This window comes from Aythya ferina (assembly GCF_964211825.1).
Source record: "Aythya ferina genome assembly, chromosome: 3".
In the NCBI taxonomy this organism is placed as follows: Eukaryota; Metazoa; Chordata; class Aves; order Anseriformes; family Anatidae; genus Aythya; species Aythya ferina.
Window position 1 is genome coordinate 93771248 of NC_140298.1, and position 15468 is coordinate 93786715.

General features: G+C 37.2%; 1 protein-coding gene across 40 annotated transcripts in view; it reads left to right on the forward strand.

Annotated features, from left to right (window-relative positions):
* DST (dystonin) overlaps positions 1 to 15468 on the forward strand; it is a 300235-nt gene that overhangs the window by 273783 nt on the left and 10984 nt on the right. For 19 of the 40 annotated variants that reach the window (XM_084516227.1, XM_084516265.1, XM_084516231.1 and 16 more), the window contains 13 exons: positions 83 to 252; positions 805 to 964; positions 2456 to 2650; positions 3837 to 3965; positions 7472 to 7615; positions 8480 to 8668; positions 9437 to 9566; positions 10374 to 10537; positions 10852 to 11014; positions 11782 to 11814; positions 12386 to 12540; positions 12719 to 12793; positions 13658 to 13675. In XM_084516227.1, coding sequence (XP_084372353.1) covers positions 83 to 252; positions 805 to 964; positions 2456 to 2650; positions 3837 to 3965; positions 7472 to 7615; positions 8480 to 8668; positions 9437 to 9566; positions 10374 to 10537; positions 10852 to 11014; positions 11782 to 11814; positions 12386 to 12540; positions 12719 to 12793; positions 13658 to 13675 — 1725 coding nt within the window. The remainder of the gene's footprint in view (positions 1 to 82; positions 253 to 804; positions 965 to 2455; positions 2651 to 3836; positions 3966 to 7471; positions 7616 to 8479; positions 8669 to 9436; positions 9567 to 10373; positions 10538 to 10851; positions 11015 to 11781; positions 11815 to 12385; positions 12541 to 12718; positions 12794 to 13657; positions 13676 to 15468) is intronic. The other 21 variants (XM_084516235.1, XM_084516260.1, XM_084516264.1 and 18 more) reach the window with 3 other exon arrangements.

The following is a 15468-nucleotide window of genomic DNA, read 5'->3' on the forward strand; positions in this document are numbered from 1 at the left end:
ATGATATGGCAAAAATTGATTAACTGTGGACTGTAAGTAGTTGATGCTATATGGGTGTTTTCTTTTTCTTCCATGTTTATAGGAATTCCAGAAATCTCTTGGTGCCAAACACTCTGTGTATGATACCACAAACAGGACTGGACGCTCCTTGAAAGAGAAGACTACTTTGGCCGATGACAATCTGAAACTTGATGATATGCTGAGTGAGCTAAGGGATAAATGGGACACAATTTGTGGAAAATCAGTAGAAAGGTAAATGAAAGCCAATCTAATTATTGAGCAGATAAGAATAAGGCTTACAAGAATTCTTCAGGCTTCTGTTTTGGCTTCTGTTGCACAGAAGTAAAACCAGAGTGGCTAGCGTGTCTCATAATTAAGAGTGGGAGGGAGGGGGAGAGGAACAGATGAGCGTTCCTCATCTGTTTGAGGAACCTGCTTTGTGCTGGTCAGTACAGACTGGATAAAGCCCCATTAACCTAATTGGTAAATTCCCACTTGAGCGGTGTCTCCTACGTGTCTGCCTCAGGAGCCACTGTGTCTGAGGGTAGCATGGGGAAGCCAGGAGAATGTTGCCTCTTTCGGAGACAGCAGAACGTGTGCATTGCCTGGGACTGTTCAGAGCCCCAAGAAGCATTGTGTTCATCCCACTGCAGACCTATGCTTTTGTTTTTTTCCCCACTATTTAAAAGGGGAAAGAAACACTAATTTAGAGCTCTTGTTTGTTAGCATTTTATGCTGAAAATTTTTTCCTTATGATTTTTAATGAAGTTTATCCTTTCTGTTGTGTTCATTTTTTCCCCCCAGACAAAATAAACTAGAGGAAGCCCTGTTATTCTCAGGACAATTTACTGATGCTCTGCAAGCTCTCATTGATTGGTTATACAAAATTGAACCCCAGCTAGCAGAAGATCAGCCAGTACATGGAGACATTGATTTAGTGATGAACCTGATTGACAATCACAAGGTAATTCCAAATAGATCCTCCTTTTTTAATTTTTAGACTGCTCATAAGTGTAGTCTTTTAATGCTAATTCATTTTTTGGCTATTCTGTAATTTTAGAAACGCGGAATATTTTTATGACATAAACATGTTGACAATGGAAAATGCTATAAAACAGACTTGGAAGCAAGGAACTTGTTAATAACTCGTTGGCACCAATTAGCATCGAGATACTCAATTTAATGCTGCTATCTTGTGTATTTATAAATATGTCAAGAAGCACAACTGTGCATTTATGAATGTGTGTATATGGAAAGAAGTGTCAAAATTGATTTTACTGGAAATCTTTTGGGGAAGAAGAGAAAGGGTTTTATTCAGTACATCTGCTAACCAAATGTCCAGTGCAGTTGTTGTGACTCCGGCAGCCTTTCAGAAAAGGCAGCAGTGAGCATTTCAAACCTGCAGAGCTGCTGCATATTCACAGAGAAAAGCAGTTGCAGTGCTTAAGTCGTGCATGGGAGTACACAACTAGACGACGACGACCCAGGAAACCTACACTGGCTGCAGTATTTTGTCAGTGAAGTGTCTTTGAAGAAGGGAGCATGTAGGGGATCTAGGGCTGCACCTCTGAATCGCAGTTCTGGAGTTTAGTTCAGTATGTCAGAAGAAATGGCTGTTGAAGTTACTACTAGTGACAGGGTCAGAGCACTGGAGTCTGGGAGGCTTACAGGATGAAGGTCTCCCTCTTCTTCCACCAGTGACTTCCAGTATCCAAACACTGCTTGGTGAGAAGACAGGTTTGTCTCTTGTGAGGAAAAAAGTATCTAGAAATGCAGGTTATCTATAAAAATTACCCTGAAATGTACTAGAATTGCTTCCGAAGTCCAAGTGCATAGCATAACTACATCATAGTCAGTGGCACAAGATTTGCAATGTATATTTTGTCTTACTTCCTTCTAAGAGGTTCCTTTGTGAAAATGGAGCTTGTTCCAGCCATGAATGTGAACATACTCTCACATAAATATATGAATACGTACAGATTTACAGCCCTACAGCCTGACCCCCAGATGAAGTTTTATTTCTGTTTTTATGATTTTTCAACCTTCTCCTTGATTGTTTGCAGTTTATCTGATCTTTTTTTGTGCTGTGGCAGTCTTGCACATTCATCACTGTGTCAGATCAATTGCTTTGATAAAGAGCTTAAAGCCAGTGTGGTAAGAAGGCTGGATTTCCCATGCATTGCATCAGGATGCGTTGTTCCCAGGATCTGCCTGACATTTCCCTACTAGATTCCAGTTTCATTAGGATAGAGTGTAAATAGCTTCATATGAAATCTAGTGAGCAGAACTTGTGCATTTTGTGTCACTTGCACTTACCATGGACTGAACTATGCATTTAATATTTTGATATATTCTTATAACCAGTAGGCTTTTTGTCATTTTCTGTAATTGTTATCATTATGTGTTATAATTACATTATTGAATTAAACATTCCAAACATATTTGGTGGTCCTAGGTTTTCCAGAAGGAGCTGGGAAAAAGAACAAGCAGTGTCCAGGCTCTGAAGCGCTCTGCCAGAGAGCTGATAGAAGGCAGTCGAGATGACTCCTCCTGGGTCAAAGTCCAAATGCAGGAGCTAAGCACCCGCTGGGAGACAGTTTGTGCCCTGTCAGTATCCAAGCAAACGCGACTGGAACAGGCTCTCCGACAGGTAAAAGAGTGCTGCTAATTCCACATCTTCTATAGGAGAAGCAGAGAAAATACTGCACAGTGTAGTTGAAAAAAAATCATTTCATTTTCACTTCATGTCATTCCATTTCGTTCAATTTCATTTGAAAACATTCATTTTCTTGTTCATGTGTTGTTTACCTTGTCTTTGCCCCCTTACCACAACACAAAAATAATACCTGTTAGTACTTATTATTACTATTAGTAGTAGTCTATACCACAAATGAAAACCAAATGTTTCAAAAGCCTTACCATCTAAGGAAATCACTGAAGTTACAGACAAGCATGAAGTTTGATTAAGAACTATGACCCCCTCACAGGAAGCTGGAGATTGCAGTCATGCTTATGCCCTTTGTGCCTTATTAGAAAGAAGTAAATTTATGTACTAAAAACTTGTTTACATTGGCACAATTACAGAAGAAATTGAGCTGTGCTGAGTGCACTCAAGAACCAGAACAGTCTATCCATGTCAGTATTGGCAGGTACCAGTCCCAGATGAATAGGCCCATCTGTATTGGTTGCAGACCTGAGATGTCTGCACTGCTCACGCAGACATACAGCTTGGGTTGATGCTAGCTTGAGGTTCCAGTAACAGTGATGTATCCACTGCGTACAGGATTCCTGCCCTGCTTTTCCCAGGGTATTGTGTTTGCCCGTCTACCTGGTATCTCAGCAGGAACAACTCTGAGCTACCTCAAACACTGATTGTGTCTGATTGTGGCTGTGCCCAAAGGTGCGACTTTCTTGTTCTTTCCAGTCTTGAAAGGGTCAGTCACTAACAGGCTGTCGGTTAATTTTGCTTAACCAGTGATTTAGGCTATGCAGAAAATACAGTTCTCATCTCTCCAGCTGGTCCATGAAAGCACGTCCCATGTAATTTGTCAGCACAAAGGCATGACATTCTCAACTGAGCTGCAAATACACTATAAATCAGATAGCTAAAAGCATGAGCAGGCTTTTAGGCTTCCTATAATTTTTTGGGAAGCATGAGATATTTTTACGGTTATGAAAATGTAGTACTGTATATCACTGACTTTTTAATGGAAAGTTAATGTGCCAGTACTGCTGCGTGATTAATGGCTCCAAATCTGGGCTCAGTCTCCTTGTGTAAGCTGCAGCGTGTCTGTCAGGTCCCCTCATCAGTGACCGTGACTTCTTGTGTTTAACAGGCAGAGGAATTCCACTCTGTTGTTCACGTCCTCCTGGAGTGGCTGGCAGAGGCTGAGCAGGCTCTTCGCTTCCACGGGGTCCTTCCAGATGATGAGGAGGCCTTGCGTACCCTAATAGACCAGCACAGGGTAAGTAAGAAAGTGAAGAGGGTCTCTTTGTTCTAATAATCTACTAGAATGTAAAGGAAAGGAGGCAGAGTTTATCTCATGTAATCACATCTAGCATCCAAGGTTTGTTTTTGCAACTCTTTCTATTGAGAAAATTAGAAATTGAATGAATTTTGGTGCCCATTCTTGTGTTGGGCTGTTGTTTGAGTCATATTAGCTTATTATATGAAAGTAATGGGCATTTAGGAAGTTGCTGTAATCATTTAGAGATAAATTCAAAACCCTCTGGAATATATGCTGCCTGACAATTCTAACACAGGCTGTTAGAACAGCAAAAGTATATCCATCTTCTCAGCACCATTGAGCTAAGAAGACCGTATACTTTCAAGGTCATTTGTAAATGTCAGCAGAATGATGTTGTCATCCATTAACCTCCTGTCACGGTGAAACAGCATGCTGTCATGCCTCATGTACATTAGGTACTGAAATACTGCAGTGCATTAGGTACTGCAGATACTAGATTGCAGGTCACCAAACTGATTTTGCAGTAATGAAATGGGAAAGTGGCTAAGTCAGGAGCCTAACTAAAGAAATTTGGGTTCATATTTTCCCTCTCATACACGCAGGCATTTTTCATGCAGAACTTTTCCTTTTTAAGTGCAGTAGTAATAATACAAAAAATATAAAGTAAACATAAAATTGCATGTGATGTTACAGACCAGATTATAATAATAACGAATGGTTGTTATTGCCACAAAGAAAGTTATAACCGTTACAAGCTTACAGGATGAAAAGTGGAAAAGCATCCTGTTTAAACTGAGTTAGGGAACAGTAGTACACTGAGCACACACAGAATATGACTGCCTAACTGTTCTTAATAGGTAATTTTGAAGGTATTCAGATTGCAGCAGCATACATTTTGAAGAAGTTTTCAGATTTAATTTAGGGCTCTGAAAACTGGGTGTTATTCTTTAGCTGGCAAACACATGTAGATGTCAGTGAATGCCCATGTGGGGATGTTCACAGTAGCAACGCACTCTCTGATACAATTAAATTGGTCTTTTAGCTGCATTTCCTCTATTGCTACATTTTTTAGTTGTCTTAGTACAGAGGAAAAAGCTGAGTGAAATCTTACTTAGAAAACTGAAACATTAGAAGAAAAAAACGAACACATTGGTGGTAATGGAGTGTTAAATTTCTCCCTTTGCAATGTAGACTAATTAACAAAACATTTCTGTACAAAAGTTTGAAATCGTGCTGCCAAAACTGAAGCCAGAACTTTGAGCCTCAAACCAAAGCCGTTTGTCTCTGAGAAACCCTGTCCAGCTGGGGAGAACAATCACCAGAACAACGCAACCAAGCTCAGCGTCAGATGTGACCGCACAATACTTAAAATTTTCTAGTAGACTTTAGAAGATGTTCTGCCATCCACATTTTCTTTTTTAAAGGGCAAATAATTGACAATTGCTGTATTTCTATCTAACAAAGACTGTGGCACTGCTTCTTTGCCACTTAGTAAGCATGTATGTGAAAGGTCATTGAATGTGTGGTCTCTGTTCTTAAACTTTATTAATGTTAGCTTTTAAGGAGAAGACAAAAAGAAAAATGGTGTTTAAAACTAGTATCATATACTACATGTCTACGTTATTATGCTGTAATATTAATCTAAAAAATAGACTAGATTACTGTGAAACTATTTGCCTAAATATGAAATGTAACTTATTTTTATTACTCTGATTCTTGTAGAATAGTTTTAATGTGTTTGTATCCAGGTACCTGTTGAAAGGTTTCTTCATTAACATATTTTATCCAAATGGTCTATCTTTATGCCCATTACTTGGTATTGTTTGTTTTTTTCCTTGAACACTGCAAAAGATTTAATGATTTCTACTTAGCCAGTAAGATAAGTCACTCACCATTGTCTCAGGGACTGAACGGTGTAGCAAGATAATGAATGCCCTGCATTAATTAATAAGGAGCATCCCATCTCCTCTCCCGTAAATATGTCTGTATCACTGGACTGCCACAGTGTTCGATACAATTGGTATCCTTTACCAAGGGACAGCTTAATATCAAGGGAAAGCTTAACGTGTGTTGAAGAGTGTGAGATTGATTTGTTCAGGGAAAACAGTTGTTGCTGTTGCCTGTTTTCTTCCTGGCCCTTGCTTCTTTTGGTAATCTGTCACTACAGCTCACCTCAACTTTTTCAACACCATTCTGAGCTGAAATATTGTAAGATCTCATGGGGTCTTATGAGAGGAGTGCTATGATTGAGTCTTAAACTCTGACATGAAACTTAGATCAAAATTAATTAATAATGAAACCCTGGATACACAGCCTCCCTATTCCAGGCATTTAGAACAAGGTACAAGAGACTTTTTTTACACTTTTATTTCATGATATTTTCACAGTTAATTTGTAGTGGCACAGGATAATGTAATTATGAGTTGTAGAATCTCTTTTTACAATGTTCTGGTGACTGAATTTTATAATATCTGACTTGGCTGATCATTAATTTCTGGAATCTAAAATAACCCATAGTGGGGGAGAGAAAGACAGTTAAGTTAAACTTCCAGAGACATACTTCTGTTCTGTAGCCCAATTAAAGATCTTAAAATATAAATAAAAGCAATTCCACCAAGCACTAAGAGTAGTTAGCAGTTTCAATGCAAACTTACGCAACATTTAGACATAACATAGTAGGCAGAATTGCAAAACCACTGTAGTAATAATAAGAAAAAAAGTGAACTATAGAAAGGATGGAAAACATTTTAGTTTTTTGGGTTTTCCCCCCTCACTTCAGTTCTGATCTTGCCACCCTTTCTTCTGCCAGACTCCGTAGGAACATCAGTGGCTATGAACTTGGATGGTCAGAGCTGTAAACATCCTTTTGCTTTTACAAGATTTTTCCCACATGGCAGAACCTCTGAAAACAGCTGGTTAATTAACAGCCCCTGTCTCTGTTCTCTCTGTCTCTCCTCTTTGGCTGCTGAGTTTTTCATATTTGTGTTAGTATAGCTGCTCCTGAAGTCCTCTGTCATCTTGTCTGAGCATGTAATTATAGTTGGACATTTCCAGCCTCTGTTAGGAGCCTGATAGTTTATTATGAAGAATTACTGTAACTGACAGACAAACTAAGTCTTCTGAAATGTTGCCAGTAATGATTCTAACCATTGCATGGCTGATTTACAGCGCTTCTGAAGTGCTGTGATTTTCTTTCTTTTTTAATAAGGGCATCTGTATTTCAAGTACTTACAGTATGGTGGAGTGGCAAGATAGGGTAAAGATTTTAAAGCTTCATTTAATACTTTGTGTGGAATAAGCTTTTCGAGCATTTTTTAACTTTTCTCAAAGAAACAAAACTTTCCTTTTTAAAAAAAAAAAATATATATTTTTCTTCTTCCTCTTGTCTGGTGAATCTGTTCAGGCTTCGATTGATCCAGAGCCTTTCAGATTATGCAGAATTTATTCAGATTTCTCTTTCAACTTTTGCCAGCACCTAATTGAAACTGTTGCTTCTGATTTAGGAGTTTATGAAGAAACTGGAAGAGAAAAAGGCAGAACTGAATAAAGCAACAGGTATGGGAGAAGCTATCCTGGCTATCTGCCACCCAGACTCCATCACCACCATTAAGCACTGGATAACAATCATCAGAGCCAGGTTTGAAGAGGTCAGTACTATCTCAAACCATCTTCTTTGCAACAGTTCGCCTTTGACTGGAACATAGCTGACTACTAACATGGTAGTTGTACTGGGAGGAAATGATCCAGCTGTTAAGAACTAAACATTTAAAATACCCACAGTGATGAATGTGAATACCATACTTCCCCAGGTTTTATTTTAAAACTTATAGGCCTTTAAGAATTAAAGCAGATGGTCAAGCTTCTTTGTTTGTATGTATTAAAGGAAATAGTGCCTGACACTTCCTATCTGAGAAAAGCCAATAGTTTCTAGGAAGAGAAATCTAAAAGTTACAAAGGAAAAAAAAAAAAATCAAGGCAAACTTGAAGCATTTTCTAATTGCGTTAAGGAGGCTTTGAATACAACATGTTCTTAATCTAGGAGATTTCCAAATCATTCAAGTGGCTACAAGTAAGTCTCAGAGGGTGCACCAAACTCTTAGTTGCTAAAGTGCATTTTTGTGTGTTCATTAAGTTTAAAGAAAAACTTCATAAATCCTGCTGTTAGCAAAGTATGGCTTCAGGAGTGTTCACGAGGAAGAAAGACCCCAGATCCTATATGATTTACCAGCTTATAAGTATGGTTTGATCAAGTTCTTAGCGTGTTACCAGAATGTGCTATTTTCTGCATGTAGTAGTACATAGACCTGAGTATTTGTGCAAAAATGTGGCTGAACTGGAAATTCTAGTTGCCTAGCACATTTAGTGGTCAGCCACTACACCTAGCACCTTTGATATTGAAATATCAGTAGCACTGGGAGGAAGCTTTGGGTTTACAGTTAGCAGGGCAATTTTAAATACATTTTGAAGAATTTCAGATGTGCAGGTATTGATGTGTTGGTTCTTGTATCAAGGTATTAGCATGGGCTAAACAACATCAGCAAAGACTGGCAGGAGCTCTGGCTGGACTTATTGCTAACCAGGAACTGCTGGAAGCTTTGCTGTCCTGGTTGCAGTGGGCAGAGACTACGCTCACTGAAAAAGATAAAGAGGTTATCCCCCAGGAGATCGAGGAAGTTAAAGCACTTATAGCTGAACATCAGGTAAGGCATGTTAAGTGATGTGTATGTCCTACATTTTCGTCCTACACGTTCAAACAGATGCTCTCGTTCAGCTAGGCTTCATAATTAAGTGTAAATCTCCTTAGCTGTTTTCTCTCTTAATCACTGAATCATTTTTCAAACGCTCAGTTGAGTCTTTACTACGTACACTATATGCTTGGAGCTTATTCAACACAGATGTGAGAAAACAACCAATAAAAACTTTAGTGCCATATTGTTCCAAAAGCAAACTTATAACTCCTTTTAAGAACAAGGATAGTAGTAACCATGTGAAATATGTGATAGTGCTGCTGGCTTAGGAGTAGTGTTGCTGTGTGGCTTTACTGATTGGTTATCTAAAATACATTTATGAAGAGGATGCTGCTAGTGCAGTGAATACTTGTAAGCTTAGCCCAGCTTAGGCACAGCAGTATCTCACTTATGTGAGCTGCAGTCTGGACAGTAGAGGAGTACTCCTGAGTTAAAAGTGTTGTACACCATCTCACCATGCACAATACACAGTTTGACAAACTGTTTATAGATTTAGACTTCCTTTAACAGACAGGGCATAGAGGTTCTAACGCTGCTGATTATGTTATTATTATTTTTTACCTGCAAAACCTCTATTTTATCTGTCTTTCTTGTTAGGTTGGCATTATTAATCTTTCCGTGCTGTTCTTGTAACTTTGGTGTTCTGCTATTGTGTGTGTTTTACATTCTTGTGGTCACTTCTGTGTATTGTTAATTAAAACCACCTCTATCTGATTGCAGACATTCATGGAGGAAATGACCAGAAAACAACCTGATGTGGATAAAGTTACAAAGACCTATAAAAGAAAGGCACTTGAACCCACTCCTGTACAATCTCATATTCCTGTCCTTGATAAGGGGAGAGCAGGAAGTAAGTAATGAAGTGTTTTGGGGCAGGTCATATACACCATCGTTCTGTCTACAAAGATAACTGATTACTAATAACCTAACAAGTTTGATTAGCAGCAGAACATTTTAATGATATAGGGTGGATTTTTCTAATTATCTCGTATTTTTCATTGTGAGGGGACTTCTCACTTCTGTTTTTAAATTTTGCTCTATATTTCTTGAGTATTTATTTTTATAGTGTTCAAACTTTACTGTGCTATTAAACTTCCAAGAGGGCACACAGTGAGTCTTTGCCAGCCTACCATTATTTAAAAGTGCAAACAGATTATTTTACGTAAAGAGAGAGAGACAAAATTTTGCTTTTAATGTCTGTGAAATTATATGGAACTAAGCAGAAAGTCTTCTGTTCAGTGAAGTTGAATGGAAAGCAAATCTTCAAATGAGGAAATTGCTTTTCATATTTTTAGTAGATATACTTACCCTTTGCATTTCATATTTGCCTGTATCTGCATGGAACCTACTTCAAAAATTAGCTTGATTACTTTACAGATCTCTGTAAGGGATTTGCAAAAATTTTATTTAGTCTGTGCAGTTTCAGTAATGCAGCAACTATTAGTTGCTATGGGCTAGGCAGAAGTTGAATACTTAAACCGCTCTGGTCCTTCCCCTGCAATGTTAAAGAAAACCTCATTAGTTGGAATCATATCAGGATTTGGTCTCCTTATTTGTGGCAAGGAGGAGTGGTTTTAGGAGGGTCAAGTACCCTTTGTGTGAATGTTTGTTTTGTTTTAACTGGGTAAGGCTTACACTTTTTATCGTGTTTCAACAGGAAAGCGTTCCCCCACACCAGGCATATATCCGTCAGCAGCCCAGGCACAAATTGAAACCAAAAATCCACGGGTAAACCTTTTAGTCAGCAAATGGCAGCAAGTCTGGCTTCTAGCCTTGGAAAGAAGAAGAAAACTTAATGATGCTTTGGACAGACTTGAAGAGGTCAGCAATGGACTACACAGAATGCACATATTCTTTGTATAATTTTGTTTAACCTGGGTTACATTGGCAATACTTTAAGCCATCCATATTTGTTGCATGATACAGATAACTGAAAACATTGCCACATGCTTTAAAAATTGTCGTTCTCATTTTAAATGTGGGGAGGCAAGATTTTTGAGGACCTACATTAACATTTTAAATAATTAACTATTTAAAAGAACGCAGACGGTCTCTCCTTGTTTTTCTGAATTAATTGACTTCAACTGTAAGAAGTTTTCTCTTTCTCTCTCTCTCTTTTTTTTGTTTTAATGAAGCTGAGAGAATTCGCCAACTTTGATTTTGATATATGGAGGAAAAAGTACATGCGATGGATGAACCATAAGAAGTCTCGTGTGATGGACTTCTTTAGAAGGATTGATAAAGATCAGGATGGAAAAATAACGAGACAGGAATTTATTGATGGAATTCTTTCTTCAAGTAAGTTTTGAAATTAATTTAACGATGAACTTAGAAGAAACATCTAATTAAAACTTACTGTCTGTATGGTGTACACAATGGGGTTGATCATCTCAGAAGGTCAGAATTCCTTTTTGAAGTCATTAGATATGATTAATTCAAACTATAATTATTGTACTTGAAAATATTTTTAGATTGTAGAAACTCTTTCAAGTTCTAGGGAATCTTCTCTCTTAATAAGATTATAAATGGCACATTTATACTATTGGTTAATTAATATTTACTGGTTTATTGGACTCTGACAATCGTTTCCACAAAGCACTAGCTACTTGAACAGATTACTTGAACTGTCGTGAACAGATAGTTACTTTTCATTGATTATTCAGAATAGTAAAACATACCTCATAAAACCTACAGATAACTTCAAAACCAGTTCATGCAATTTTATGACTTTTAGTCAAGTACTTGCCAACATAGAATAGTTTCAATTATGGAAGGAAGCTGTGTAATTTCTGAAACTAGTGTTTCCATGAACCATGGCCATGTTCATATGCCTGACATTGACTCATAACAGATAAGGACCTACTACTCAACATTATCCTTTATCTTCAAATCATGGTGACTTTTTGCTTTGAGCAGTGAAGATTCAGAATTGGGTTGCTTTTAGCACCTCACGTTAAAGTTATTTGGTAGGAGAATACAGCAGTAGATGCATTTTTCCCCTGCTTTGGTAAATGTGCTAATACTGTCATGATATGTGTTTTTTGATGTTTTGCATGGATTGCCAGAAGCTGAGGGGAAAAACCCGATACAACCAAGAGGTTAAACAGTTTACTTACTTAACTCGGTTGATATAATCTTGTTTCTGCTAAATACTTGTGATTTAATTCCTGTTTCTGCTAAATACTCATGATTTAATTCCTGTTTACCAACTTAAAATTTTTCTTGACCATTTTGTAGAGAATCTCTGTATGGATTAATGATCTTTTGCTGTGAACTTGATCTAAAGAAGGATTTCACAACACGCTATGCAGTTTCTGAAGTGGGAAGGCCTTGCATCCCAAATTTAATTATCATTGAAATTCTCACTTGACCTTTCCTCACTAACAGTTTATCTTGTTAATCTGTGGGTATTATATGCGCTTCGAAGGTCGAAATGTTGAAATGCGTAGTTTAATCTGTGTACTCTCTTCTGTTTCTGTCTTCAAGGCAGACTGCTATTCATTTTTAGCCAAAATCAACTGGAGATCCTGCTTTTTTTTTCAGAAAAAAATCCTTTATTCTTTTGAAAGTCACCTAATACCTGAAAACATATTAAGATTTTTGATAAAGACATTCATTGTAATGGAATAGAAAAGCCAATTTATCTATGTTGTTGTTTTTGTATTACAGAATTCCCAACAAGCCGACTTGAAATGAGTGCTGTTGCAGATATTTTTGATAGAGATGGTGATGGGTATATTGACTATTATGAATTTGTAGCAGCTCTTCATCCAAACAAGGATGCTTACAAGCCTCTCACAGATGCTGATAAAATTGAAGATGAGGTACATTCTCTGTTTTCTTAGATTGCAGTCTATTCTACTGGAGTCACATTCATTAAGAATTAATTTGATTTCTTCCCTCTCCCTCCCCCACCTATAATTTGAAGTTTGCCAGTTATATAAATTATTTTAAAATGTGATATTAGTGGGAAAGTAATCATCCAGTGGTGTTCTTTTGCAGGTTACAAGGCAGGTAGCTAAATGTAAATGTGCAAAGCGGTTTCAAGTGGAACAGATTGGGGATAACAAGTACAGGGTAAGTCTCATAAGGACCTTCTTAGTTTTTTCAGCTTAAAGATTCTTCCTCTGATATGGTTCTGCAAGGATATAGACTATATTCATATACAGGAATTTTGTATGACAATTATATGTTTTCTTACTGTAAGTTTGTCTCAGTTTCATGTGATTTTTTTCTTATTAGAACATACAGGCTAAAAATATGGAAAATGCTGCTGCATATATGTATTTTTCACTGAAACTACGGAAATCATTTTCAATGTATGGGAATTTTTAAAAGCTAACTGCATACATGTGTACATACATATAACAGCTCCTTGAAGTGCAAACTTTTTGTCTGGATACCCAGTGTTTATGCTGTAGCTGGTTTTCTATCATTATCATAAAAGTAATGACTGATATTTTCCTGTGGTATTGTGTTGTACTTCAAAAATCTTTAACAGAAGCGTGTTTGATCACTTCTACCCTCACTTGTCGTTTTACCGGAGCACACTGTACTTCTGAAGAAGTACAAGAAATGTGTTGGATATCCGCTGAACAATTTTAGATCACAGTAAAAAAGTATCACATTGTAGAGAAAGATCTGCTACCCCTAGATTCAATAACCAGAACAATTTCAGATGAAAGACTCGATATTTGGCTAAGAAATACTAAAATGCTTGCAAGTGTTTTTTAAAAGATCACAGAAACAGCAGTGGGAAGGAAACAAAGGCCTTGAATATTCTTCAGTATTCAGTCTCCGGATAGCTAGCTACCTGCTCATCTCTGAACTAGCAACTTTATTTAGGATGTCTAATGTGTTAGTTTGCATGTGTTCTAGAGTCATGTAGAGAATTTCCTGTAAACTAATCGTGTCTTTCTTCCATTTTTCATTTCTTATCAGTTCTTCCTGGGAAATCAGGTATAAACCAGTGGAATGTGTGAAGTTTCTTTTTTTTTTTTTTCTTTTTTTTCCCCTTCCTCTAATGCATAGTGATTTAAGCTTGCAATGGTCAGTCTTCTCATCCTTTCATCTTCAGCTACTTCATTGCTGGTCAGCTGTGATATTTCTTTAAATGCTATGGATCATTTCTTGTCTCAGGATCTCTTCTGTTCAGCACCCCCCACCTGCTTTCCTTGGCCATTTTCCTTTTTAAGGAGATTACTTTTAAAGGAACCAGATAATGATCCTTACCAGTAATTCACGTATTAAAAATCTTGGGCTTTTAAACTGCAAGTTTAGAATAACATTATTTTATCAGTTTCCAGTTTTATAGTGGAATGCTTCAAAATTCTCTGTTTTGTTTTTTTAGGCTATCAGATTAACAGCCATTCACAGTAAGCACATATGCCACTATGATACCAGTTATTTATTGCAACTCAAGGTGAAAAGTGCTTTCATTTTTAATAAAACCCCTGTGCAATCAAGCAGACTGATTAAGAACCTAATTGATTGCTGGTATATTGTAAACTAATGCAAGTGAATTATTAAATACATATTTTGGAGATTGGCAAAATAAGCTTGCTATTCCCTTTTCCAAAGTGTTTTCAAAGAGCAAATCTATAATGATTGGGCCTATTTTTAAGAATACTTGTCAGCTGGGTGATCAGTGTGTCAGGTCACAGTGGCACTATACAGGGTGTGGGGGAGCACACTGGTGTTTACTCCTGTGGCACATACAGACACACAGCTTCTTAAACTGTTAAATCGTGTTTGCCTGGTAATAATGGAAAAACCTCAGGCACTCAGTATCTACTCTCATTAGACTCTTCTTCATGTTTTTATTAAGGCAATACTGTGTGGAATCCATTCTGGATATCCTAGTGTTAAAAGCATTAGCCATTTAAAATCTAGAGATGTTGAAAACTTGGTTGCATTCTTATTTATTGACAAAGCTTGTTGAAGTATGGAAGAAAGCAGTGGATAATCTTACCACGTGCCTCAAGCGATATGTCTAAGTAATTCTTTAAACTGTTTTCCACATACAGAACATGCCTTGATTTGAAAAGATTATTTGAAATTATGTTAATCCTCTTATCTGCCATCTGTACTCTCAGAACTGAGAAAAATACAGCATTTTTTGAGAGCATCTAACTCTTACTGATGCAAAGCAGTGTGACAGTGAAAAGCACCTACAGCAAGTTGGCCAAGGTTTCTCTAGTGGCAGTGATGTTATATGGCTACTGCCAAGAGTAGGGGGTTTTGTAGCTTAAACTTGGCTTTCTTTAAGTTTTTATCCTCGTGTTTTTTTACCTCTGATTTTCAGTTACGTGAAATGACACTAAATAGTGTTCAAGGAAAGTTGGTGTCCAGGCTGTTTTGAGAAGAATATAGACTAAGTTACTATTAGGAAAAATGCCTTGAGAGACATCTCTGGTATTCTCCAGAAGTCCCACTGTAGGAATTAACAGCCTAGGCAGTTTCCAAGGGATGTGGCATCCGACCCTTGTTACAGTTGCCTGATGGGGACTAAATGAAGAATTAAGTTGAAAAGGGAAAAAGAGAATGGAAAAGAAAAAGGATTTTTAGAACCACTTGAAAATACTCTCTTTAGAAACAGGCCAATGAAAGTAAACATCATCAATTTGGATGACATTTCTTCTTTAATCATTATTTTTAAAACAATTCTTTGTTATGCAAATATTGAATTAATTATTTAAAAGCCCTTACAGATAATTATCGTTTGAATGTTCTTATTTATAACAAATTTTTTT